Genomic DNA, 26,894 nt, shown 5'->3' on the forward strand with positions numbered 1-26,894 from the left:
TACTAGCCTACAGTCAAAAAATTAAATAAAATCTATTGGCCAATGAGAAACATGCTTTTCCCCACTAGGTCTACAACAGCTAAGATGGTTTCCTTCGACTTCAAGGGTAATTACAACATCATAGTGGTTAGACTACATTGTGAGCATACAGTGCCACATTGCAAAATGTGATGGTTACCCACATTTCTGTTGCTCACAGTTTAAATCATTGGCCTATAGCTTCCATGTCCCATAAACCATTCATTCTGTTTAGGACAAATTCGCTATATGTCTATCAACACAGTCCCTTTCTGTAGGCCTACTCTTCTTTGATTTTAATTATGATTAATGTTCACCAAAATAATATGGTATAATAATAAGATGCATTCTGGTTATTTATATGGAGTTGAATAGCGAAGGGAAACCCCATTGGCCTCAGCTTGTAGATTGATGCTTCCCAGAAGATGTGGTGGAGATTGGTTGGAGGAGAGGACAGTGACAGTAAATACAAGCCGCACAATCAACTCAAATGGCAGAGGTTACAACAGTTATAATGACCTTGATTTTTTTGTTTTATAGTCTCCTTATGCACACAAATTATTTAATTACCATCTATATAAATATGCATATAATGACGATACCTCAAATCCAATTACGAAACTTTAACTTGACTTCAGATTGAAGCCTGTGTGTGCATCCGAACCCTGGCAGAGGATGTGAGCTGGTCGATGACAGTCAGTGACTGACGTCATCATCCAGCTAGCTAGCTAGCTCAACTAGCACTTATTGAATTGTAGCATAGAGTTATTGTAGTCTTTAGCTAAACACGGTAGCTAGCTGTACGTGACAAGGAAGACGATGGATTCCCCAATACTGGTAATAATTCGGATATATGCATATTTACATTTGTACTTTTCTAGGTATTTATAATAGTATTGAAATATAAAGTCAGGCTAGATTAAGATGAGACCTGACTGCGGAAATTGTAGCTAAATTAATTTGCTACTGTACAGTAGCTTGCTAACAACAAGTTGTGCTAGCTAGCCAGCTAACGTTAGCTAGCTAGCTAGTGTTAGCGAGACTGACTTGTAGTAGTAGATACAAAATACGTTTTATTGTCGACACAGCTAATCTGCCAACAACATCAGTTAGCTAACAGCCAGATTAAATTGTTTGGACACATTTATTGACCTGTTTAAACGTGTTTCCTTTCACATAGCTAACCGTCTTGACCTAGCTAGCAAAACAAACCAGACTGAGTGGTTCTAAAGTGTCAGCATGGTATTTCATTGTTTCGACAGGAGCCTTCATTGTACACAGTCAAAGCCGTGCTCATTCTGGACAATGATGGAGATAGACTATATGCAAAGGTATGATGAGTTAGATTAAGTCCTTGATATGCTGTACTGTACTGAACTGGGGGTCAGATGGCTGAGCGGTTAGGGAGTCGGGCTATTAATCAGAAGGTTGTTGGTTCGATTTCCGGCCGTGCAAAATGACCTTGTGTCCTTGGGCACTTACATTTACATTCAGTCATTTAGCAGACGCTCTTATCCAGAGCAACTTCACCCTACTAGCCTCGGGGGAATGTTCCTGTACTTACTGTAAGCCGCTCTGGATAAGAGCGTCTGCTAAATGACTATATGTAAATGTGAACTTGCTTAGCTCTTCTAGCTGTGTGTGTGAGTGACGGAATTCAAAGACAAAATACTTTGTTTAGACCATATTAAATCACATAACACGCACATTATAAATTGATAGTACGAGACTAAAGTAATCTAAATGTACTCTAACCTGCATTTCTCATTCTCGTTAGTATTACGATGAGACATATCCCACAGTGAAAGAACAGAAAGCCTTTGAGAAGAACATCTTTAACAAGACACATCGAACGGACAGTAAGACGCTCATACATAAGGAATCACCAGATGTCAACCCTGCCTCTGCAATTATACATCATTGTGTTGTTTTTGATTGCCCTTAGGTGAGATAGCATTACTTGAGGGTCTCACAGTGGTCTACAAAAGCAACATAGACCTCTTCTTCTATGTTATTGGAAGTTCCCATGAAAATGAGGTAAACTATGTCCTCACAAAATGTTGCCAACTTTATTGCCATCGGCTATGCTCAAATCTAAACTTTGTGTTATTTCTTTTTTACTTTCCCAGTTGATGTTAATGGCCGTTCTAAATTGTTTGTTTGACTCATTGAGCCAAATGCTGAGGTGAGAGCTCAATATAACAGGGCATCAAGTTGTGTGTGTTCAGTACATGTGGACGTTGTATGTGAATGATATCCTGTCTGTTCTGTCCATTTGCAGGAAGAATGTGGAGAGGAGAGCATTGCTTGAGAATATGGAAGGTCTCTTCCTGGCAGTGGATGAGATTGTGGATGGGGGGTGAGCTTGAAATAAATAAATAATAATAATTTTAAAAAAAAGTATATATGTATATATATATATATATATATATATATATATATATATATATATATATATATATATATGTCATTTGTGGTTTAGTCTGGTTTCTTGCTGTCACATTTTACAGTAGTCATCAGTCTTTGTATCTTTGGCTCCCCCTGCAGGGTGATCTTGGAAAGCGACCCACAGCAGGTGGTCCACCGAGTGGCGCTGAGGGTAAAAGGCTCTTCTCCTGTCCTCACTTCCAGTTATTGAAAAAAAAAAATATTCTAAAATCTAAACATGTCTGTGTCTTCTCTCTTATAGGGCGATGACGTGCCTTTAACAGAGCAGACTGTCACACAGGTAGGAAAAACACCAGCATTGTTCAGCATTGATGCCCCATGTATTTACTTGTGAGATATGTGTGAAAAACGTTTTTTAATATCACCTTGCTTCTGGCATAGAGATGAGCAAACCACTCTGCAACTCTAATATGATCACCAACTGCATATGATTACCAATTATTAGTCGTCAGTTGCCAGCGGTGATTCCGTTACTGTGTGTGCGTGTGAGGGTGTGCGCTCCCCCTGATTAATGTTCTCATTTAAGAGGCCTGTGACAGGCTGCCGCCATCCCTTCTATGGCGGTGATTAACTGCTGTTCCCCTTCTTCATGCTTTATGGTTATGGTTGGCCTCTCGTTCAACAAATTAAGATGATGAATTCATTCCTGCATATTTCCCTTTACTGGCATTACTCATCTCGTAGTGTGTAAAACTTTTGTCGAACCATATCGTAATTTCTTTGGCTGGATTTGGACTCACTTTACATCCTTGATCTAGCCATTGTTCTCTTGCACGTGTGCCATTTGATTTGAATGTCATTGTTGTCGTTTTTGTATTGTGTTAAATAATTCATACAGTGTTGGCTTAGTATGTTTTTAGCCTGTTTCTCACAATCACATATTTTTATTCACAGGTGCTGCAGTCTGCCAAAGAACAGATCAAATGGTCTCTGCTTCGATAGGACCGATTGGGCAACATGCACCACTACATTGACGTAGTTCCATTCCCACTCTGCCTCCACGTTGCCTACCTGTCCTCCAATCAATACTATGATACGTGCAGTGGCTTATCCAATCACGTCTCATATGTAGATCAGAAGCAAAAGGTCTATAGCCTACCATGTAAGTCAATAGTGTGAGAGTTGTTAGATACTGGATGATACACATTCCTACCACCGCATGGGTTGTGGGTTGAAATAGCTTGGGAGTTTTTCCCTCATCCATAAAAACTTTGTGACCATCACCTGTGTTAACATTCCATGTACCAGTTAGTGCAGACATATGATCATATTAGGCAGGGTTTTTTTTCTTCAAAGTACTGTACAGTTCATCAAGTTCTGTCTCCTTAATGAAAGGCCAAGACAGACATTTCTAGGTGATGTGAAAGTTCTAATGGAAATCTGTCTGTCAGATGCAGTGTGTTATACTGATGTCATCAAATACTTTGAATAAATTCAATTCAGAATCTTTGTGTATCCAAGTAAATTGCATCTCCAGATCACTCATAAATTTAAATTGAATGGTTTGAACCGAATCTTCAATTACATTCGGTAAAATGTAATTGAAATAAGGGTATGTATATATCAACAGAGCTTCAGGAAATCAAGATTTATGTTGCTTCTCAACAGGGCATTGATGGTACGTGTGGGAACATGACTGTGTGGAATCGTGATTACAGTTATAACGTATAGGTTATAACTGAAACAGCTAATTGAAAGACCTGCCTTTGTGACTACAGATGTTCAGATGGTTTTACACATAAACACATCTCAGTGCGCATTTATGGGTTGTGGTAAACTTGTGGATTGTGGTGCACATTTGTGAATAGGGCTCCCTCTGCTGGTCAATGAATCACAGCACAGTTTTGAGGTGTAGTCACAGGGACATAACCTTACACACACACAAAAATAGGAGATGCACATGCATGCCAAATCATAAATAAAATGGTGTCAGGTCACCTATATGTTATAACTGTAATCACGATTCCACACAGTCAGGTTCCCACACGTACCATCAATGCCCTGTTGAGAAGCAACATGAATCTTGATTTCCTGAAGCTCTGTTGATATATACATACCCTTATTTCAATGCAAATGAACAATGCCCTCCAGAGACGATGGATGGGAAGATAGGCAGTACATCATGAGTCCAAAACTCCTGTCTAGGTAACACTTCAATGTCAATCTATAGTTTTTGTCACTGGGGTCTGCTCTTCATCTACCTGTAAACTTGCACACGGGCAGATTCCCAAGATGACCCATGGAAGGTACCGGTTGCAATCCAGATGGTTGCTTTTTAAAGACTACAGCACTGACGGAGTAATCGTAAAACTCATCCATCCTCTCCTTCATATTCCAGGATTGGTGGAGCAGGGAAGCAGATGCGAACAAGCTTTCACCTATCCTGTCATGTATGACCTCAAGGAAGGGGCGGGGGGGGAGGGCGGGGGCGTATGATGCAATTATTTAAATAAGAGTTTTTCAGTAGGGTATTTCCCCCAGGCGCTCTTACTCTGTCTCAGGCTATCCGAGATGTGACCAGTCCAGGACAGGAAGAGATGGGACGAGGGCCAGAAGGCAGAGGGCCCGATATCTCTATGAAGAAAAACAATGGATGTGAAACAGCACTCTTGATTTTGGCCGCTCCCTCTCCTCTCTGATGTATTTGATATGTCATCATGATTTGGCTCACATATCAAAGGAAGACGGAGAAGGAGATAAAGGAGGAGAGTTAAGACATTGGGCTCCGCACACCCTGGAGCAGTCGGGGGAGTTCCAGTCGTTGCCGATAAACACGGCACAGTGGGGGATGGGGAGGGAGAGTTTGAAACATCGCCCCATCCCTGCAAGTTGTAACTACATTAAGTGAAACCCTGCCATCCTTGAGCGAACCTCAAATGTTAATTAATTTGACCAATTTAGAAGTGCCCTTCTGTCTGAAAGGTGATTCATCTTGCTAAAGGACTCCTGTCTCCTTGTAGGTCTTTGTGCTTGATTGAACTTGTTTTAATTGTCCACAAGCTCCAGAACTACTACATGCAAGTCTGTTAAGTGACAATCACTGTTTAACTGTGGGGAGACCACAGTGACACACAGGCTTCTTCGTTGCTGTCTGCTAGTAGAGAGAAAGAAAGGGAGCGATAGAGGAATACAAGTTAATGAAACATTTATTGGTTTTGACCTGTGGACCTATGTCCTGGCTTGCTGCCAGTCAGACCCTTTCATGCTGTAGCTAAACATTGTCGCTGCTAGCTAGCCTATATGACTTCAGAGGGAGAGGGAGAGAATCAGAATCAGAATCAGAATAGGTAGGCTTCTTCCACAAAACAACAAGTGTGGTTGTGTGTGTTCAACTAGGAAGCACTCTACTGATCCCAAATTAAATGTGAATCGCATTTTACAATAATGCAAAACAACAATCTGGCCTTTATATCCCAGTGGGTCCTATCAAGGGAAGAGGGAAGGGGGAGGGGGTGAAGGTTAAAGAGGATGAGGTTAGCAGCGCTCGGCTACTACAAGCATGATTGGATGAGGCCACAGCAGGGAAGAGAGAGGGATGAAATGAAACCCACCCAAGTTGCCAAGCGTGTCCACCCCCCTCCCCAGCTTCTCATTCAGATAGCCCAGCGACACCTTGGGGCAGCCAACGACCTGCCTTCATCCACTAATTACAGTTGCTTGTCGTAAAAATCCGGAGGGGTAATTTATATTAATTATACAGGAATGAGTATAATAGTTTGAAATGCAGCGACTTGACATGCTGTACATAACATGCTGTAAAATTGTCAGAGACGTGTGGGCTCGAGCCCTATAATTGATCGATGCAGAAAGTGAGTGTCTGACTGCATGTGTGTGCGTGCTGTGTGCCAGAGAGGACGAGGGAGAGTTTGCGTGTCGGGAGTGTGTGAGTTAGTGTCAATAAATTATCATCATCTGCAAGCTTACAGAGTCTTTATGTCATCGGGAGTGTGTGTGCTCCAGTTCTCTCTAAATGGTATTCCTCAGTGAGAGACAACACTGGCACCAGAGGCAGTGGCAGTAAAGAGGTTTACCACTGCGCAAACATTCAAATGAACTGACACAATTATATTTCACTCGATCGTCACCTAATTAGTGAATTATGTCAGACCATAACATACATCACCCATTGACACTGTGTATTCTTTGTTGTCTGGCTTGCCTTGTGTAGTTCAGTGTTTTGGCAGGAAAATATGAACGTATCAGAGGATGTCTTTCGAAGCAGATAGAACGTGTCAATTTGGAGTGATGATAAAGGCGCGCTTTTATTTGGGAGAAAAGATTCAGATTCCGCTTATGTGAGTCCGACTCACGGGTGGACCCTCCTCTCGCTTCTCTCATCAACAGTTCCACCGCAGTGTGACCTGCTTTACGACCAAGCTTGCCCTCACAGGGGCCTGTTTATGGATTCCTATAGAGTAGAGAATCATTGCTGCTCGCTGAACAAGTCAGCCAAAAACAACACCACCTCCATAGCATTTCTGTTCACCCTGTGTCGTAAATTCAACGTGCTATTTTTGTTTCTCACCAGAAAAATACGAAACCATTGTATTTGTAGTAAGTATGAAATAAGGTGACCATAAATCCTTTTTTGCTCATATTTTATCTGGTGTTAATTTATGATTGGAAAAAGATAGTGACTTGTTTATTGGCTGCCATTTTGGTATAGTTCGATGTGAGAACGTGTTTCTTTTTTTCATTTGAATAATAACATTTCAGAGAACTGCACAGCTATTCATCTATTTCTGTGCCACAATATTGAACTTAGGCTGAGTTCATGAAAACATCATCAGGAAGAACGGGGATGACGTTTCCCACCTATTGCACCATTTCAATGCATTCAGAAAGTATGGCCATGGTGCAACTTCATTGCTGAATTGTACTGATTGTAAAATAAATAGGTAGCTATACAGAACATCCCTATACTTTGAAGAAATAGCTAGGCTCTGTGAGACATGAACATAATCCTGATGCAGTCAACACCAGCCTGTAATGTTCTGTGTGGGTGGAGCTGCCTCTCCCCTCCACCCTCCTCCTTTTGATTTAGAAGCCAAGAGAACCCTCCCCCAGGCCTGGTTTCCTCCATACTGCAGTGGCCTCTTACACTGCTCCTCATCTTGCTTGCCTGCAGGATCTAGTAGAACTTATCGGGGGCCTCCAACAGCCTGCCTCGTGTCTACTTCCAGTCTCTGCAACAGTGGCTGAGCACCGAATGTGCCATTTCCTGAAAACCTGAAGTTACAGGGTTAGTGCAATGCAGCGGTCAAACTTTAGATAGCAGACAAGCTGATAGGCCTTAAGAATGGCTATAACTCAACCTCACTGTAGACAGTCCACAGCAGACATTTGCGGTGGCAGTTAAGGGTTCCAGCTGTTTGTTTCTGGTGTTATTCTACCCCGAAACGTCCATTGCTGGACATGTGTTTCTCCTCTTTTGTGGCCATGTTTGGTCTTGTTTTATTCCCCAAATTCCTTCACCTGCCCAGTCTGAGCTCTGCTATTTTACTAAGCTGTGCTCAGTTGTGGGTTTTCCACCTAACAAAAGACAGAGGGAGAGAGAGAAAATGAGCACTTTATTCTGCAGCGTACCTCTGAGCCTTCTATCCTCTCCCCTCCTCCCCCTCTGTCATTTATTCTTTCTCTCTCTCACACACTTTCTCCCCCACCCTCCCTACGGATTCCCCAACCACACCACACTGCAGCGCCGTTAACAGACGAAGCCTTGGCAGATTTACCGCTGTCCTCTGTTCATTGGCCGCCAGCGTGACAGCAGAGATTTAGTGCTTTGCTCTCATTGGCCAAGACTTGACAGGCTAATTTATGGCTGCGCTGTGATTTGATGCCTGCTGCCTTTGAAGTGAGTTACGGCTCTGTCGCTTATAGGACACAGAAATGGTGTCAGGTTGCAATCGTAAAAATCTTCTGCCTGAAGGGAGATGGCGCTGGTGTGTAACACTTCTGACGTCACAAGAAGAGGATAGACCTGCTGGAGGGTTAGGGAAAAGAGCTAAATCATTACAAAGAATACAAATTACAATATAGTGTGTTTCTCAGGAATACACGATTCAACATAATATGATACCTACAGTATCCTATATATTGCTGGACTACCCTATTGTATGATAATGTTGAGATTGTCTTCAAGGTTGGGGGTATTTCTTGATCTTTAAATCCCATCACACATGAAGTCTCACCTTTCATAAAGTTGTCCAGCAAATCGCTTTATCAGAACCTCTGCATCCCTCTCTATCCGTCTCTACCACAGTTAAAATGAGTAGTTTAGGGCGGCTATGGTCTACACTCTGTCAAGGATGAGTGGACACTATCATTGAACTCCTCCTCACCCATCCAACTCTCCCATCCTTTCTTTTCCCATCCTGCCACACCTTCACTCCCACATACATCATAGGATCAGTGAGGCTGCAGATGACTTATAATAGGTCAAAGGACCTTAAACGATGGAAGGTAAATCAATTTATTGCATAGCTAATCAACAGAAGCAAACTGTCAAAGTCACTTTGACTATCTACCCACTGCTGTGCACTGTAGGATCGGATCATGGAGCCACACACATCATCCATCTACAAGGGCCTATCTCTTCATCCGTCTGACAGTTTATCCCCAGAGATCAGAAAGGAACAAGAATGTGCCGCGGGAACGGCCATGACCTGGGAGAATCTCCAAGGGTGAAAATCAAGGTCGGCCCAGTCTATCAAAGCCCCCAAGGATTCATGCGTCATCCCCTCCTCCAGTATCCGATCCGTCCACACCCTGTAACTCCTCCCGTATGGCGGTCTGCTCGGGTGGAAAATTGCTGGAAAATGGAGAGGGAAGCCCTGGAGTGGATCGTTCCTTGTGATTGGGTAACTCCGTGAGAGAAGGGCGTGTGAACATTCTACCTCAGAGATAACTTGCATACTCACTGTCACTGTGCTGTCTATGAGAAGATCAGAGTATAAAATACACTTACTTATAGTTTGATATCTCCATTACTCTGTTCACTCACTACTCTTTGATCAAGGATATTGATTTCAGGAACAGCTTTATTGATAGGTTATGCAGCTAGCCAGTCAGTCAAAAGACAGAATGCGTCTATAGGCTACAGTTGGGGTATGTTTAGAAACTCCCCCTCCATTTTGGTATTACAAAAAATGCCTGTAGTTCTTCCGTCAAGCCAATGGCTAGTACATGGGTCCATGACTTTGTGGCAACAAACTCATGGTCCTCATGGATTTTCAAACCTTTGGCCCAAATCAGATCTTCCCGGTGGTCTAAATTCCCACATTCCCTGTCCACATTCTCATCATTCAGTTGTGAGTTCACAGAATGTGGACTAGGACATATTTCAATTCCTAGTTCTAAATAAGGGCCTGGTCTGAGAAGGTTGGACCTGTGAGTGGACTGGGTAAACAGCCTCTGGAGTGCAGTGCTGTGGTGGCCCTCTCAGAGGGACCCAGGCCTCGACAGGCTGGCTGGCTGCATGTTCCTTGGGGAGTCCACCTTGCCTCGGCCGAACGCGTCCCAACAAGCTGCAGATTAATGGGGTGGTGTGGGGCGACGGCATGTTAATGTATCTGTCGAGGCTAAATGCGCCTCAGTTGGAAAGTGATTTTTACACCGTCGGCAGGGCGCCGGGGTGTCCATTCTGTCAAGGGGAATGTGGATGACTCTCAAGCCAGATAAATCTTAACAATGAGGTGCTGCTCAACTAAGCTGGGCCCCCTCCTCTAGTCCCACCCCCTCCCAGCTAGCATGGGTGTGAATGGAGAGTTAAAGAGCACTCAAACCTAGGAGCATGGTGAGACAGCTGCTAGGGGCCCCTGCAGCGCTCCCTGTGCAGTCTCCCCAGTAACAGAGACAAACAAGAGAAATACTAAACAATAATGCTCGTTTAGAGCATTTTGAGTGGATAGCGTTTGAGTGGATGCACTAATGCAAGGTTATAAATATATTATTTTCTTTTTTTCAACAAACATTGAAGTAGGCCATCCTAAAATTGTTCCCATATTACGTATCAGACTCACTTGTGATTGTCCCTGATTTGACGACTTGGGATGAGGCTACAAGGATTGGGAATTATTTTCTTGTGCCAATTTATCTTGCTCAGAGGTAATTGGGTTGAAGATGTCATAAAGCAGTTTGATATGGAATAGTAAGGGGCTGCTAGTCATCATTTTTTGAATGAAACAAACCTGCCTGTTGCTTTTTTCCTTTGGAAGCCATTTTGTCTGTCAGTCAGCGAGACAAACAAGTAAGATGGCTGCCATTTAATCAAGACTCAATTTCCTGCAGGTCCCAGGAGAGAACTGTCAGTTTTCCCTGAGACTGTGTGCAATTACATAAGAACAAGTTACATTTCTTACTAAAACATTTTCCTTATTGTATTGCATAATCCTTGTGGTACTGCTCTTACTGTTAGAAATTAGCTAAATGTAAAACATTTTGACAAATGGCTGTAGCTGTCAAATTTTCCTAAGTATACAACTCAGTTGATTCATTGACAATCATCACATTTTACAATAGGCTACAGTTCTCTAGTTGTTGATGGTCTGCTTTTTTAAGCATCAATGCAAACATTAACATTGTAGCCAAAGTATTTCAAAATCAAACAAATATCTATAAAGCAAATAATAACAATATGCCTTTCAAGATTGAAGTTAACAAACCATGTAATCTGTCATATTAGTTGAAGGTAAAACGTTTTTTTTAATGCTATTTGACAAAAAAAATTATACAAGTGAATGTATTAACTATTGATTCACCACTAGGCCCATGGCTCAGGACTGAAACCTTATGTTGGAAGACAACTCCTCTATTAATATTTCTCTCTCATCACTTGGAGTCAGTCTGCAGTCATACTTGCCAAGGGTGGGGTGTAGGGGTGTCTGGGGAGATGAAAAGTGAGGACAGAGGAATTGAAATTTTAATGACGAGCTAGCGCTGCCATGCTGACGGCCGTGGCAAACCTCTGCTCACTTAAATATCACCGCTAATTAACACGGAGAGGTGCCTTGTCAAACATGTGATAGATGGTGGCAAGCCGATCGCACCTGATTCCTTTATTAATCAAACACGAAATAAAGAGACGGTCCACACCTCGGGAATAAAGAGAAGGGCTCTATTGTTGAAGGGTTTCATGAGAGCTATCTGACAATAGGAACAGAACGGCAACCAACACCATGGGGAAAAAATACATTTGACAAGACAGATTGCCTAAATTGCGTGAAGTTGAAAAGTGTTTGTAGCCAACTGAAATGTAGGTTACGTACTTTGTTTTGCCTTGAGTTGATTATCAGAGACGAAGTTCAACAGGAACTGTCTAAAAAATGAGTTTACATAAACAAAACGTGCAGATACAGATAGGTATTGAAGATTTAGCCTACTCTATTGAATAATCTGTAGACTTTTGTAGTGACTAGACTCACCTTTTATAATCACCTCTACTGAATGGAACGACTCCAGTCTATTCTCTTAAGGCTTAATTCAAAACTGTGTAAGTTCAGCATTCTCTGCGATGATGAAGTGGTGTCTTCCCATCTTTTCTTTTCTCTCTCTCTTAAGAAGGCCCTGTGTTAAGTGCTGTGGACCTGAGCAGTAAATCAGGTACCAGAGAAGGAGCCAATATCTCCCATGGGCCAAAGCACACACTCCAAGCAGCCTTCAAGCTGATCTCATCCTTCCTGCTCCAAAGCTTCAATTAAAGGGCAGGTCAATAAGAAGGGGAAGGTTCTCAAAGGGTTGGGCATATTCTCTGTCACACACACATTTTTATTTCACATTATTCTGTATAATGTTGGAGGTTATATAATTCAATGTATTTTCAATCAATTTTAAGCAATCCATCAGTATGTATGTACTCTGAAAATAAAAATTCATGATTCCTGGAAGGCAGGGCTGGACAGTTCCAGGAAAAAAGGTAAAATCTGTTGTTGAGCAACAAAGAATAGAGCTCCCTCTTGTGGTGGATGGGATGTAATTAACAAACTTGGAATGATGATTGTCGTTTAAGAAACAAACATAACTTAAGATACACAACACTATCAGTCGTTAAGAATAACACATCAAAGATTTAAATAAGAAAAAACTAACTTGAAATTGATACTAACCTTTTGATTTAGTATAAATGTTCTGAATCCAGATGCCATTCAACAGATTTATGTGACCTTGTGCCATCTGCTGGTAAGATTAGTAAAATGACGATGTGGGAAATATCCAGAAGATTTATCTGACTGAATCCCAATGACAAGTATCAATACAACAATGGACGGATCATATGAATTAGAGCAACACACCAACTTAAAAAGAGAAACATCTTTATTCAAGCTTGAGGCCCTAACTTTCCATTAACTACATTATGCCTTACTGGGTCAAAATGGACTTTACCTGTGATAGGACTAGAAACACGGTTATAACAAAGATCTTCTTTTCCAAAAACAAATGTTATCTTTATCAAAAAACATTCTTACTCTCTTAACCAAAAACAAAATGAATATAAAATCCCTTAGTTCAGTTATCTTGGGGGATCACAAAAGCATGCAAAAAACAAATTATAAAAAAATAACTAATCATGACTGCTACTAGACGGGCACTAGTGGCAGCACTGCCTCTACTCCTAATACACTTTAAAATATATATATATTAACTTCAAATCGGCGCTAGGGAAACTGTATGAAGTCTCACGGAAAGGTCCAAAACTGCTTTGATATACTGCAACTAGGAGTCTGACTGTAATACGCCTGGTCTACCAAACCAGTCCCGTCTACACAGAGAACATCTGTTGAAACTGACAAGTGTCCTCTAGGTTTGGGCTTTGTCATTCCAGTGTTTACAGAGAACTTTCACAACTGGGTTTGAAAGAATCCCTGGGTTTCCTTTCCCACTAGGTCAACATAGTCATCTTCACTGAAGATGCCAGGAATAAAGTAACAGACAGAATATGGCGTGGTCCAGTTAAGAGACCAGACTCAGAATGGGTCCATGCTGACAGGTTGGTCCTCCCGCTATGGGATGACAGAAACATGACAGATAGGTGACATTGGACCAGCTTATCAGAATACTGTAACACTGAGTGATAGGGTGAGGGGGACAAGACCAAGGGTTTCCATACAGGCTGACACACAATTAGAACTCAAAAAAGAAGAAAAAAAACATTACAAAATAAAACAATTAACATAATACTATAAAATACAAATATCTTCTGGGAGCAAAACTGTAAATTAATTGAAAAGACAAAGTCTGTTATCTGAAACGACAACAAGGAGAGGTTTTAGAGGTAAACATCGGCACTGACCAGTGTTTAACAACTTTTTTTAACCGACCAGTGTCTTATCTTGTGTAGAAAGTTAAGTTAATCTTTAACATTCTTTAAGCAAACACAAAAGGAGGGCTGGATGGATGTGTAGACAAATGACAGAACAAATGACCCCATTCTCGAATGATCATTACTACATCAAGGCAGGATCGGCTAGTCACTATATATGTTCACTGACGAGTGAACTAGTATTGTCAAACCATTCACTAAAACAAGTAGGAAAACTAACTAGAATGCTATCAGTAGAGTCTCATTAAAACCAACTTGATGGTGGATGGGCGCTGGCGAAGGCCACAAAGATTCAGGTGTTCTCAGATTGCCATTCACACGTTCCTGTCCATAGGAAGTGGCAGACACCAGAGTTCTCGTTCCAGGTTACTGTTCAGTATTGCCCAATGGTGAATAGATGGGAAAAGCCAACTGGAAGGGGGCCTGTGGATCCCACCACACACTACCCACCTCACAATGAGGATGCTCACTTACAGGTGGTCCACAACACCTCTCTGGGGATGAGGCTTCTTGTGTCTGTTAATCAGTTATTGCCTTGGTAAGAACACAGACAGCCTACTTTTAGCCCACCGTCCTCTCTGACATCCGTGTTCTGTCAGTACCAGATTCAAGACGTTATGGAACAATTACAAAAAACAATAATAAAACGAGTACAAAATAATTCACTATCCCAATCTCAGGATATGAGCTGGTGAGAGAACAAATTAAAATGTTTGGTTTGTCACGTCTTAGCTGGCTCGTGGCTGGCCGATGCTGCAGTACTGGAGTGCTCCAGCACGTGGCAGCACTGAGCGACCAGCCAAGTGAGGCTGCCGTCTTGTGTGAGTGTGGGGTTTTCTCTAAAGGGAGGACGGGGAGGCCTGGGAGGGAGGGAGGGAGGGGGGTAGCAGTCAGACGGTCAGGCGGTTGCTGGGGGGCTGTAGGGGGCTCCACGTGGCCGTGTGAGAGGGAGGGTCCTGGGAGTACGAGCGTCCCTCGCAGCACGCTTGGCCCTCCTCCTTGGCCACGCCTCCCACCGAACACAGGCGCCTGTGCCTCAGAAGGCGGTCCGTCCTCGAGAAGTTCTGGATGAAAGAAGGGAGAGAGAGAAAAACGCAATACATGGAACCAGAGAACAGGGGAGGAATGGAACATAGGTCACACATAGGTGTGCATGTTGTCCTACTTGTTGGCAGCGGTCACACTGGTAGGGCTTCTCTCCACTGTGGACCCTCTTGTGCCGGTCCAGGTGATAGCGCTGGATAAACCGCATGTCGCACACGTCACACCCAAACGGCTTCTCACCTGAAAGTAGCAATGTGTGTCAGACGTACGTTTGTTACTGCGAGTTTAGGGTATTTTTTTTGTCCTGGTATCTGGGCACAGAACATTCGACAACCATAGCTTTTACATAATCCCATCACCTGTGTGGGTGAGCATGTGCCGCTTGAGGTGGTAGCTACTTCGGAATGCACCGTAGCAGTGCTCGCAGATGAAGTTCTTCTGCACCTTGAGGGAGTTGTCTCCATCGATGTCCATCTCCACCTGCTGGGACACACAGGGGGGTGTGCCCGGACACGGTGAGGCCTAGTTTGAGATAATTCCAATGGTGAATTAATATTTCTATCTCTTCAGAAGTCCAGAATCCAGCTGTGTCTATATACAGGAAGTTGGTCGGTGATGACTGTGGCATGTGGTGCGACTGACTGTGTGACATTGTGGTGCGTGGGAAACACTTACCTCTACTTTCTCTCTCACTTTGTTGGGCGTCCCTGATTTCCGGTGCTTCTTCTTGGGTTGCATATTCTGGCTTGCCCGCATGTCCTTTTCCTCCAGCAGCCGGGACGAGTGGAACTCTCCATCCTTGCGGATTAACTGGGGGAGGAACAAAACATGCTCAAGCAAAAACAAGGATGGAACAGGTCAACTGAGGGGCTAACTTCCTGGACACAGGTGATGCCTGGGATTGGTCTAGGATGTCTAGGACAGAGCAGGAGGAACCACGCCTGCTGTGTATTTCAGTCCAGACCCAGGCACGAGACCGTGTACCGGGAGGTTGCATGATATGCAAAGCAAACGAACAGCATTGAGACAACACAACATTGAGTAGAAGAATAAAGAAAGCCCTTGTGGTGTGCTGTTTGGACGGCAGTGTGCTGTCGCTCACCAGGGGCGGGCAGCTCACCCCTGAGGGCAGGACCATGTGGCTGTGGTGCGCCTGGTGCCCGTGGTGCCCGCCATGGCCCTGGTGACTGTGGTGGTGGTGGGGATGGGAGTGGGACTGGCTGTGGTGGGACTGGTGGCTCTCCTGGCTGCTTCTCTGGGCCTGGCTGTGTCCCTGGCCCAGTGGTGACATCATCTTCTTCTGGCCTGTCATGTTGTTGGCCTGCATCAGTGCCATGCTGGACAGCACCGCCTCACAGCCCAGCAGCCCAGCCTGACAACACAAACGGACATGTTAGGGAGCTGCCAATGTTCTGGGTAGGAGGGGACCAACAAAAAAAAAAACACTCTAGAACAAAACAAGTGAGCATAAAGGAAAACGTAAGTCTACCCGCACTGCATGTAGGCTTACGGAGTCTGAAAGTAAGGCATAGAGACTAAAAATAAACACAAACAATGAAGGTGATTCTGGAAATGAGAGGAAATCCACTGACCCATTTCATATGGTCTCGTACTGTGTTGTTGGGATGGTGTGTCATCGTTGAATGGGTGTGTTTTGGGGGAACAGAGGGGGGACTTCACTCAGGATGAAAGGTACTGGAAGAGACCACACCCACCCAAATCATCAGGGCCCAAAGCCTGAAAATAGAGGAGGGACGTGAAGCCAAGATTGATTGGTCTGCTTCTTTGACTCGTTTGTTAGGTATCAAGATGCCAATCAAATTAAAATCAATGTCAGTGAATTTAGTCATATTGTCAAGTCTGTTTGTCATGGTCAAATAGAAGGCTTGGAAACCCAATGGTTTGGTGCATGCCACCTCTTCCTGAGGTGAACTGAATAATAGTGACAAACCTGGTTAAGCTGGAGTGTCAAAGAAAAAAACAGGAATAATGAGAGGGTAGCAAAAAACGGTATAAATGTTAAGTATGGTCTGAAATGCAGGTTTAAACATTTAAAGTTAAAACTCGATAGACAAAATAGACACGAGCAAGCAATAAACACTACAAAAACTGTTACAGGCAAACCAAGGTATCTTACATCTTTCTGTTACCTAGTTTACATCATTTTCCCTTTAAGCTGGCTCCTTATATTCACCATAAAGGATTCAAATAAACTCAATAAAAGAACGTTGCAGCCTATAAAGATAACATAAAATACATTTACAAGCTTGAGATGAAAACTGACTTATTAATGGCAGGCTAACAAGCTAACTAGCTAGCAGTTAGGCTTTCAATCAATGAGTTTGAGGCCGAATATCTAACACACTTAGATCATGCCAACGACGGGAATCAGGTATAGGATTAAACTAACTATTTTGTGAACGGAACGTGTAACGCATGTGGATAATGGGCCAGCACACAAGTTAATCTCACTGGCGTTAGCTTCCTAGCTGGTACTAGGCTTTGGAGCAAAACTATCCTTGCACCCCCACCCCCCGCCCCAGACAACACAACAACAGCGAGGCAGGGCGTGCGGGTTGAGCGCCGACTACAAATTGCAATAAGTATCATTGGCTTTATTTCTTCAAAATACTTTACCTATATATACTGAAACACAAAAGATTGTTCCTATGTACGCAATCACGCAAGTCGTTTACCTTTCGTCTTTCCAAGTTTCGCAGAATAATATTTCTTGTCGCACTTCCAATTTTTCTCAGTTTACAAACACAGGAAACGCTACCGGAAGTGTTCCCCGGGGAGAGGGTAGTCACCTACAGGCTATAATGGCACATATAATCCGCCATGTTGGTAAGGATTCTTTTCCGGCGGGAAGTTCAACCTCTCCAATCACATGTATCTCTTATCCTGGTGACTCCACAATGCCATACTTAATGTTTGAACTTACACCTAAATAAACAGAACACGATCACAACCATAATATTTGGTATGTATGTATTTATGGAATGACATTGGTTATGCACTGAACAATAATACATTCATATACACTACTATCAAGTAAAGTATTTATTTGAAGCGGGTCTGCATGGTTGTATATGTAGGTATGAAGAAACAAATTAGGTGAATCTTTCATAATACTTCTTCCCTAACCTTTTCCTTCAGTTAGATGTAACAATTATTTCTACTGACATCCACTACCACCGTGATAATACAAACATGATAAGAAATATACTATAAATCAATTGAACCATGCATGAGAAATGCATTATGGAATACAATGCATTCCTTACATATTGGTTAATGACCTGTAATGGCCTCTAACATTCAGTGACAATCTGTTACAGATCCTTCCCCAGCCTCTCTATTTCATCCAGGAAAAAGTCCATGTCTTGTCGGGACACGTAAGGAGAAATGACCACCAAGCGGAAAAAGTTGACGTTGTCTCCTTGTGGCTGGTACCCCACCATCATGCTCCCCTTCTTCACCATGCGCTCCTTCACCACAGGAGCCACCTGAAAACCACAAACAGGAATCAAATCAAGAACAGTGGGTGATTAAGTGTTCGTTCTGTCGCACGCTGATCTCCACAGCGATGTTGCATTTTGACACCAACCTTTGCCAGTCTTTCTTGGTAGTCTGCATCCGATTTCTTTCCCCTTAGACTGGGTGGTATGAACCAAAAGCACACGTTCACATACTGCGGCTGTTCAAGGAGATAAGAGAGGTGGAGGTCAATAAAATTAAAGAGGTCTCATGCTACGCTAACAAATGGGTACATATTGAAGCAGAGTGGAAAATCCCAAAAAGGCAACTGGAGGATACCAAGGGGTGACCTATGCTCTTCTCAAGTAAAATCTCCAGATCATCTCTGTAACACGTGTACAGTATGTGCATGTGGATGATTAATTATTGACTTACCTTCTCCAGAAGTTGAAACCCATCCCTTTTTACCAACTCCTCTGTTACATATCTGCAGGAAAAGATTGGGCACAATCTTTATAATCCTTTTATGATGGAAATCATCAAAATCATCAGTTTTGATCTTTCATTACAGATATCAAGCACGATTGTTGCCAGCATTTATGTCTTGAAAGTCAATTATATAAAATTAAATTATAATTATTGGTAATGCAAGTTTTTTGGATAGTGTACCGAACCTTGCGAGGGCAAATGCCTTATCGATACGGGCCGCAAAGCCCTCAGAACCCAAAGCCTTCCACATCAGCCACAGCTTCAGACAGTCCACTTTGCGGCCACACTGGATGGACTTGTCCCCTGTGTCCAGACTCATGTCATAGAACTTATCCTGCTGGAAGAGGTATGTGGCACTGGCAGAATGGCTCTTATTCAACAGGCCCTGGGACACGAGGAGAGAAAAATTAGGTTTTAAAAAGGTGTTGCTGACAACTTTACGCATAGAAATGATTGTGTAAAGGACACAATGTTGAAATGTATTGGAGTCGGAGCTCATCGATGTCTTTTGATATTAAGACTTGAGCCTGACAAGGCTGTGTTGGCTAACCGTGGTATCCTTGAGAAGAATTACAGAGCACTGCAAGCCTGTCAGAAGCATCTTGTGTGGATTCCAAGTCACTGAATCGGCTCTGATCACAGAAGAACATTACTACTTAGTATTCGTTGCAACTCGTGGGTTGAAGACAAGTTGGCATGCCCAGCCACGTTCAGGACAAGCTAAGACATCCAACACATCGCAGGCACAATACCATACCGCACTTTCAACTCCTTCCCCTTACTGAGAACACACCCTTTTTTAGCACAAACATGACACCTACCTGTTGACTCCATTCATGAGATGCCTATGTTGCTTGGAGAACAGCACACTTGCTCCCCATGCTGCCTGCATCACAGAATTCCACACTGCCTTGTTAGTTAGTCAATGGGCCATAGTGGTATTTTGCAACAGCCGTAACATCATGATATGACAACGGTGATAGCACAACAGTGTTTCTTCAAACCAATGTATTCATGTACTGAAGCACTATCTGAAGCACTTACATCTACATGCATCCATATCTTGTGTTTCTGACAGACATCAGCCATGCGGTTGAGATCATCGAAGGAGCCCAGCACGGTGGTTCCTGACGTGGCGTGGACGAGGAGAGGAACAGCACCCTGGCAGAGGGACGAGGCTGGTGTAAGAGACCTTATAAAGCCATGTGAACCCCATTTACATTATCAGTAGGAATCTTGGCACAATGCAGTACAGTACACAATGCACAGGCACACTTACACATTACATGTACACACACACACACACACACACACACACAAGACCACGTTAAGGTGTGCATGTGTTGAATACAGAAGGAGCCAACTTGCCTGTGATTTGGCCAGTGCTATTTTCTCGTCCAGATCGTCTGGAATCATGCAACCCCTGCAAATGACAGAGAGGACAATAAAAGACACCCAGATAGATAAGAGAGACTTTTGTAAAGTCAACCAACAATAAATGACCAATTGAGAGCACACAACTTCTATGTGAGGTTAATCCAAGTTAACCCAAATTACCTGCTGTCAGCCTTCACCAGGAAGACGTTGTCCATCCCAATGCCCAGGAATGAAGCTCCTTTCTGCACAGAGTAGTGGCTCTAGAGTATATAGGAAGGCATCTTTAACATTTGTATCGTGGCCTAACATATTTTTAAACAAGAAAATTATGACAATGGATGTTCAGTTTATATTTCTGTGGATCTGCTGGGGTATGTGGTGGAACCTTACTCAAAGCATGAAGGAGTTAAATACATTACAGGCAGTTAAAGGCTTTCCCCCCTCACCTCTTTGGATGCAAACACAGCTAATCGTGGAAGGGCCGAGAGCCCTTGACCTTTGACCTGCGGAAAGGCCTTGTAGCGTGCCAAGCTGAGAGCGTACATATTGGAGATAGAGCCTCCCGGGCAGAAAATGCCGTCCCCCTCGGCCCACCCTACCAACGCACGCATCTTCCTCAGCACCTCGTTCTCCATCAGAACAAATACCGGCGCCGCCTCGTACGTATACCTGCAGGAGGGTGGACAGCAAGCACAGGTCCTTCATCTGTCAGATGGTGGGATCTGAAACACCAACCTCCAGCAAGGAGATCTAAATGTTCTGACATTAGACCAATGTGGAAATCATCTTAAAATGTGGGTTTTGGAGGCAGGAGAAATCATCACACTGACATTGTTGTTAATCACTTGCAATTATGGTGACAGATAATCAGATGCTATATTTAAGTGTGAAGGAGGTGTGTATCTTCAATGCCCCTACTGGCTTGTGTTGAGAGCCTCAGTGAGGAAGCGTCCTGTCAGTGAATGGTAGTCCACCCCGGCAAACTGCTGGTTTAAGAACCGAGGGTGACCTGAAGAGACAGAACATGAGGAAATCATACCATTATCATCATCGACAACTGCCCCAACATAATCCGTGTGATGCCTTCAGCATAGGAGAGATTCAGTCGGGTCAACTCTCATCCCTGTCAAACCACACTATGTATCCATGAATTCATTTCGTACACCACTAGGTGTTTCCTCTGTGGAGAGGCCTTACTCACTGGTCTTGACGCTGTACTTGGCCACGTCCTGGACCCTCTGCAGCAGCTGCGGCTGCTCCTCGCCCTTGTCCCTCAGCTCCAGGTCCAGCAGCGCTGACAGCTCCTCTGGGTCACGCCACTCACACACCTGCGGTTGAACCACACACGGTTCTGACATTATCCATTTTTAATGCGGATGTTGCATGATATTGATAAAACAACATCTTATTGGATGCCAGTTTTAAGCATACACATTGGTGACAATTTTAAGGATGTGGATGTTTTGCATTTAGAAAATCCTAAACAAACCCAAACACAGTCACACCAATTTGAAAGACAATTGTATCATGCCTACTATTTTGCTCCAAATTACCACTTGTAGGCTCTTACAAAAAGTGCTGTGCATTAACCTTAGTCTTATCAATCAGCATCTGCCTCTGATGGTAGGGACATAAGTAGATGTGTATATGCAGGTTATGGCCATCTTTTTATTCTTGTCCTTCTACACTTAGTTATTAATAACTTTTTAAACGAACTCAGCAGAAACTTGTTTCTGGACAAAACATATGCAATAAAGGCAGACCTTCTCGTTCACATCTGTACCCTTGCGTAGCACTTCTGTCATGATGATTTTAAAAGCCTCAGTCAAAAAGAGCTGGCCATCGGTGTGGTATTGGGAGGGATCGTTCAGATCCAAGCCATTGTTTGGAGTTAAACCGTTGGCCATTTCGTTTCCTGCAAATGGGGGAAGGGATCGATAGTACAACAATTGGGGGGGAAAGCTCAAATCAAGAGATATATTATACAGAAAATGGTCAAATCCTGTGTGATGCTTTTGCTCTTTTGCCATCATGTCAAATACAATGATTTGCCTATCGTATGCAGTTGGATATCTTACTCACCTTGGGGTTTCATCTGAGTATCGAATGGCTGTCTCCTCCTGATCAAGATCTCACTGAAGTTGGGTCGTGTCTTCACCCTTTACCATGTCACGTCATGATGTAGCTTTAATGGGAGGTCCTTATCCAGTTCACTTAGCTAGTATTTTCTTAACCAAGAAAAAAAAAAACTACCCTAATTGGTGTCCGACGTGTTAAACGCCCAATTCCCTCAAATCATTATTTATTTCCATGGCCACTGTATTTTTTTAAAGTAGCAAAGTAGTTTTTATAAGCAAACTTTACATTTTAAACCGCCCCTTGTGAAGTCTATGCCATATCAATTTCCTACTCATAGCCTAATTGAAATTAGGCTACGGGTGCGACAGCGCTTCAATCTGGATGGATGACAAGTTAGCGGACCGTCGTCTTGGCCTACAATATGGCAATTTTACTCCCTTTTCAAGAAATGTAGCCTAATAGAGACTGATAACACTGTTGTCGAATAATCTCTGTGTAAACTTGCATCTGTACAACGAGCAATTATTCAACCTGCAACTGTGCAAAAACATCCAAAGGAAATTTCCATTCAGTGAACAGGTTAACTTTCACCTCAATGGAAATTTACAGTAGTCTTACATGACCTCCCCTACAGTTAACTTTTCCTGGAAAGCTGTTGCTAACAGTATCGCGGGTTCACAAATGATTTTCCTGCTATCTACTGGCTTATCAAGTATGTGGTGATTTACAGCCTGTAACAGCCTACTGCCATCGTGGTAGACAAGATGACCCAATTTTCATGTTACAATGATTTAAGTTACGATAATGTAGGCTAGGCTACCATCATCAATCATATTTTGTATCCTTCGTGTTCCAACTAATGCAGTCTTAACTACTTAATTAACCTTAAAGTCAACTGTGCACTTAGTTAACGTTAGGCTGTCGTTTAGTGCATGCGGTCTATTTCGAATGTTCAAGACTCCTGCAAGGAAACGTTCTTCGATGCGAGAGTGGGCGTGATAGTGTCACCTAGTGGACAATAAAAGTTCTGAATGGGACAGAATTTGAATTGAAAAACATTCCCACTGTTGATGAAAGAGTAATCGTTTTGAAACTATTTTATTCCTGGAATTTTTAGAAGCCACTATAAGGTAAAATACAAAGTATACAATTCTAGTAAAAAATTAAATAAACGCACCACTATGCATTCCTCATCTTTCACAATTATACATAATTTGTTGACTAACAGGAAATAGGCACATACAGGCTACACAGCATACTGCAGAAAAAAGTCAACAATCAATTACAATCGATTTCCATTAATGCATCACATAGTAATCATAAAATTATCTCAGTAGGATAGAAAAGCACTTCAGAAGGATAGAAACCATAATTGGAGTTGACTTATCTTTGGATAATAAAGTGACAACTGTCCCTTGGAAGATCTGGAATTGTTTATGGTCCTGTATTGTGTAAACCCGTGAGGACCTGCTGTTATTTAGATGTCAGCTTATGGGGATCCACGATCTCACTAAGCTTTAGAACATGATCGGACACATCAAACCAGAGTACAAAGATAGGCCTACGGAATATAAAGTCAATATCAAAGTTCCCACTATGACATAACCAGTCAGGCTAACACTGCAGGGAAACCAGCAGAGGCAGCCATGATGGATGCAGCCTGTGAGGGGCTCATCTGGGCTCCAGGAGGAAGTCGATACTGTCTGGTGGCAGAGCCCAGTCGTCCTGGCAGAGCAGAGCATGGAGCCGGGCTGCCGTGGCCTCCTGCCTCTGGCTCGTTCGCCAGCACAGCAGCATGGCGAACACACGCTCTCTGTGGCTGTTGGGGTGGTCCTCCTCGATCTGCTCCAGCTTCACAGTGCTGATGTCCAGGGCCAGCCTTCCAATCTCTTTCCAGGAAGTCCCAATGTTACGAGCCAGCTTCATCAGCTGCTTCTCCTCTACCAGACTCGGACCTGCCACAATGGGACAGATGGGTTGGTTACTGCAGTTAAGCATTGTTGTGTTTTGACTGAGTCTCCTGAAGGTCACTTACCACCCTTGGATGCCTGTTTGGCTGGTATAACATCCTCTGATGCAGCAGCCTCTCGTTTCCTTTGTTTTTCAGCTGTCCCCAACACAAAAACAGCTGTTATTAAGTTTACAATATGTAAGGGGGTGGGGGGGATTCCCATGATGCTGGACATCAAAAGCATGTCACTTCACCTGTAGATTGATTGTGGGTCTCTGGCAGTTTACACAGGCAATCCAACATGGGAAATGTTTCTTGCATAGCATTGCCCTTCAACAGTTGGAGAAATATTTTTGAAGGCGCATCCCCTTTCTGGATAACATTATCCAGTAGGTCTCGAATGTTTGCACTGGGGTCTGTTACGGCTTTGACTTGTTTGTACTGTTGATCTGTAAGTAGGCCGAGCGAGTCTGCGTGCTGCAACACATGATCAGGATCGGCGCTCAAAATCTCGATAAGACGGCTCTTCAAGTTCCGAAGGCGCTGGCTGCTACCTTCTCCATCCTCGGCCATAACGTACTTATACAACACTCACTTCTGGACCTGAGAAAACGAGTGTAGCAAGATTTTAGAAACATTACTAAAAAGGTGCCTAGTTAAAGCTAGCTTTCAATATAATGATACATACATTCACACTTCTGTAACATTTTTAAAAATAATACAAGTTCCCTCCCTCGATTACGGTTTATGATTTACTAATTTCAGGGGCAAACCTGAACCAAGTTGAAGTTGCGGCAGTAGCCTTGCTGTATAATTACTGGCTCAACACGGTGCGTAGCAAGGACAAAACACAGCAGAGTAGCTACCTAGCTACATACTATACAAGACAGATTAATGCATGAAAAAACACTGAAATAAAAGGGGTTACAGTTTAATCATATTGGTACAATGAAACACTACTCAAAATAAAGACGACCTCGAAGTGCCGCCGTCATTCAAAGTTTGCACGTTTACTTCGTCACTTGTGTTTGCCTGTGGTACTGGAATAATAGTAGTATACTGCCACCTAATGGACGGAGGCCTCAAGTCTAGTGAACTCACATTATTGAAGCGCCACTAGGTGGACATATAAACATACTGCAAGTTGGACCTGCACTGAAGTCTGGCGTCAAAACCCTCTCTCTTTCTCTCTCTTTCTCTCTCTTTCTCTCTATTTCTCTCTCTTTCTCCTCTCACACACACTTTGGAGACATTGCAGGCAGGTTATCTAAACTAAGGGCCAATCCCAATACTACCCCTTACCCCCTACCCCTTACCCTAGCCCTTAGTGGCCCTCGAAACTGAGGGGTGAATGGCTACATATCCCTAAGAAATTGGACGCCACTTATTTACGGATACGTCACCTAGCTCGTATCGATATCTCCAAGTAGTGTTATGCACTGAAATCAAACAAAATTCGCTGCTAATGGAGTTTACTTAAAACTGTCTACATGCATGGAGTCCATTCAAGGCTAATGAGTGAAATGCGGGACTGTCTCGACTGTTGAGAAAATCAGCACTGTCAGCTGTAAGCGTAGCAAACTAGCGATTTTTAGAAACGTTTCAATTAGGAAAATGGTTGCAAATATATATGTACAGGACTGTGTATAGCACAAAACAAGACTGTCATAATTTTTTTTGATAATTAATTAAGCCGAAAATATTACATTTATTGGACTCTGGATGATCTGGCCACCATTGTTGCAGGCGGTTGCGCAGCATTCACGTAGCCCTAGGTTTCAAGCAAGCTCCCGATCTTACTTGGTTCAACCAAGTTGGTTGGGGTGTATACCCCTTCGTTTTAGCCCTACCCCTAGCTCAAAAAGAGTATTGGGACACCACTAGCTCTCACGGGAACGCGCAAAACTAAGGGGAAGGGGTAAGAGGAAGGGGTAAGGGGGAGTATTGGAATTTGGCCTTAGGCTGAATCCCAATACTCCCCAATACTCCCCCTTCCCCTCTCACGTGAACGCGCAAAAGTAAGGGCTAGGGGTAGGGGTAGTATTGGGATTGGCCCTAAACCTTGTCTGCCAGTGCCTGGCACGATGGTCCCTCCTATGTGAGAACTTAAAAGATTAATGCGAGCTCTCAAAGACATGTTGTGACATCTACTCAAAGAGAATCGGAATCATGTAAACATCAAAATAAATATTTCATTGCTGTGTTAGAAATAGGAACTGGTCCAAAATTGCTAAATGTGTTTGTTTGCGTGTGTGTGCATCTGTGTTTGTGAGCCTGTATAAGAGAGAATTGTGAAGGAGACGTATCTAAGGAGACAGAGAGAGGGCAATGAAAGGGTAGATACATGATTTATACCTCTGTTCAAAGAGTCATTTCAGATGAAAACATGTCTGAGATGCATTAGTGATCTAATACAATTACAAAGAGCACTTACACTTTGGTTGGCTCACCACCACAAAAACAACAAACAGTAAGTGTATCTGTGCTAAAATTAATATAGCTCTTTTAATAGTCTTTTATAATCCTTGTCTTCAGTAAACGGTGTTGTGTATGAACACACACTAGAGTGTGCTTGGTAACTGCTTCAACAGAAAGCCATTTTACTGACAGAAGGTCTGAACAACATACAAAACTGCTGAACTCATTGGAGCCTTTTCTTAGCTCAGGTTAGCAAGGTCAAGTGCAATCATT

General features: G+C 43.1%; 4 protein-coding genes across 10 annotated transcripts; 1 reads left to right on the forward strand and 3 right to left on the reverse strand.

The window, feature by feature from the left end:
- Positions 1 to 711: 711 nt before the first annotated feature.
- Positions 712 to 3,913, forward strand: copz1 (COPI coat complex subunit zeta 1). The gene is made up of 9 exons (XM_084679718.1): positions 712 to 855; positions 1,281 to 1,349; positions 1,796 to 1,877; positions 1,964 to 2,055; positions 2,148 to 2,203; positions 2,300 to 2,377; positions 2,566 to 2,617; positions 2,708 to 2,746; positions 3,361 to 3,913. Exons 1-9 carry the CDS (start codon positions 838 to 840, stop codon positions 3,406 to 3,408), a joined length of 534 nt encoding a protein of 177 aa, XP_084535844.1. The 5' UTR covers positions 712 to 837; the 3' UTR covers positions 3,409 to 3,913.
- An 8,846-nt stretch (positions 3,914 to 12,759) lies between these two features.
- Positions 12,760 to 17,602, reverse strand: znf740b (zinc finger protein 740b). 5 transcript variants are annotated; one of them, XM_084679822.1, is made up of 7 exons: positions 17,524 to 17,602; positions 16,420 to 16,564; positions 15,948 to 16,199; positions 15,503 to 15,637; positions 15,187 to 15,349; positions 14,949 to 15,067; positions 12,760 to 14,847 (listed from the first exon to the last, which is right to left on the reverse strand). In XM_084679822.1, the coding sequence occupies exons 2-7, from the start codon at positions 16,462 to 16,464 to the stop codon at positions 14,674 to 14,676; spliced, it is 888 nt and encodes a 295-aa protein (XP_084535948.1). In that variant the 5' UTR covers positions 16,465 to 16,564; positions 17,524 to 17,602; the 3' UTR covers positions 12,760 to 14,673. The 5 variants fall into 5 exon arrangements, with proteins under 5 accessions (XP_084535948.1, XP_084535950.1, XP_084535949.1 ...); XM_084679824.1 differs by having other exon boundaries at positions 15,187 to 15,307; positions 15,930 to 16,199; XM_084679823.1 differs by having other exon boundaries at positions 15,187 to 15,310; positions 15,930 to 16,199.
- Positions 17,603 to 17,877: 275 nt separating this feature from the next.
- On the reverse strand, positions 17,878 to 23,182 carry csad (cysteine sulfinic acid decarboxylase). Its single transcript, XM_084679819.1, has 14 exons — positions 22,256 to 23,182; positions 21,937 to 22,088; positions 21,375 to 21,501; positions 21,092 to 21,182; positions 20,620 to 20,842; positions 20,354 to 20,433; positions 20,165 to 20,219; positions 19,841 to 19,957; positions 19,618 to 19,682; positions 19,347 to 19,428; positions 18,982 to 19,181; positions 18,743 to 18,794; positions 18,438 to 18,527; positions 17,878 to 18,336 (listed from the first exon to the last, which is right to left on the reverse strand). The coding sequence occupies exons 1-14, from the start codon at positions 22,266 to 22,268 to the stop codon at positions 18,163 to 18,165; spliced, it is 1,521 nt and encodes a 506-aa protein (XP_084535945.1). The 5' UTR covers positions 22,269 to 23,182; the 3' UTR covers positions 17,878 to 18,162.
- Positions 23,183 to 23,358: 176 nt separating this feature from the next.
- Positions 23,359 to 25,263, reverse strand: LOC146251781 (uncharacterized). Of its 3 annotated transcripts, none has more exons than XM_084680687.1 (4): positions 25,180 to 25,263; positions 24,458 to 24,806; positions 24,288 to 24,359; positions 23,359 to 24,207 (listed from the first exon to the last, which is right to left on the reverse strand). In XM_084680687.1, the coding sequence occupies exons 2-4, from the start codon at positions 24,774 to 24,776 to the stop codon at positions 23,924 to 23,926; spliced, it is 675 nt and encodes a 224-aa protein (XP_084536813.1). In that variant the 5' UTR covers positions 24,777 to 24,806; positions 25,180 to 25,263; the 3' UTR covers positions 23,359 to 23,923. The 3 variants fall into 3 exon arrangements, with proteins under 3 accessions (XP_084536813.1, XP_084536811.1, XP_084536812.1); XM_084680685.1 differs by having other exon boundaries at positions 24,977 to 25,224; XM_084680686.1 differs by having other exon boundaries at positions 24,892 to 25,224.
- Positions 25,264 to 26,894: the final 1,631 nt, after the last annotated feature.

Source organism: Hypomesus nipponensis, chromosome 18 (assembly GCF_054491055.1).
Source record: "Hypomesus nipponensis isolate SF chromosome 18, ASM5449105v1, whole genome shotgun sequence".
In the NCBI taxonomy this organism is placed as follows: domain Eukaryota; kingdom Metazoa; phylum Chordata; class Actinopteri; order Osmeriformes; family Osmeridae; genus Hypomesus; species Hypomesus nipponensis.

Excerpts from the sequence above, each read along its gene's own strand:
- copz1 (XM_084679718.1), top strand. Across the intron at positions 2,204-2,299 it reads TCATTGAGCCAAATGCTGAG|GAAGAATGTGGAGAGGAGAG; the intron begins GTGAGAGCTCAA and ends GTCCATTTGCAG. Across the intron at positions 2,747-3,360 it reads CAGAGCAGACTGTCACACAG|GTGCTGCAGTCTGCCAAAGA; the intron begins GTAGGAAAAACA and ends TTTTATTCACAG.
- znf740b (XM_084679820.1), bottom strand. The coding sequence starts at position 16,464 with ATGACACACCATCCCAACAACACAGTACGAGACCATATGAAATGG. Across the intron at positions 15,350-15,502 it reads AAGTGAGAGAGAAAGTAGAG|GCCTCACCGTGTCCGGGCAC; the intron begins GTAAGTGTTTCC and ends ATCTCAAACTAG. Across the intron at positions 14,848-14,948 it reads AGTGTGACCGCTGCCAACAA|AACTTCTCGAGGACGGACCG; the intron begins GTAGGACAACAT and ends TCTTTCATCCAG.
- csad (XM_084679819.1), bottom strand. Across the intron at positions 20,843-21,091 it reads GAGGCTCTCAACACAAGCCA|GTATACGTACGAGGCGGCGC; the intron begins GTAGGGGCATTG and ends ACCCTCCTGCAG. Across the intron at positions 18,795-18,981 it reads AAGGCATTTGCCCTCGCAAG|ATATGTAACAGAGGAGTTGG; the intron begins GTTCGGTACACT and ends CTTTTCCTGCAG.
- LOC146251781 (XM_084680687.1), bottom strand. The coding sequence starts at position 24,776 with ATGGCCGAGGATGGAGAAGGTAGCAGCCAGCGCCTTCGGAACTTGAAG. Across the intron at positions 24,360-24,457 it reads GACCCACAATCAATCTACAG|CTGAAAAACAAAGGAAACGA; the intron begins GTGAAGTGACAT and ends TGTTGGGGACAG. Across the intron at positions 24,208-24,287 it reads CAAACAGGCATCCAAGGGTG|GTCCGAGTCTGGTAGAGGAG; the intron begins GTAAGTGACCTT and ends CCATTGTGGCAG.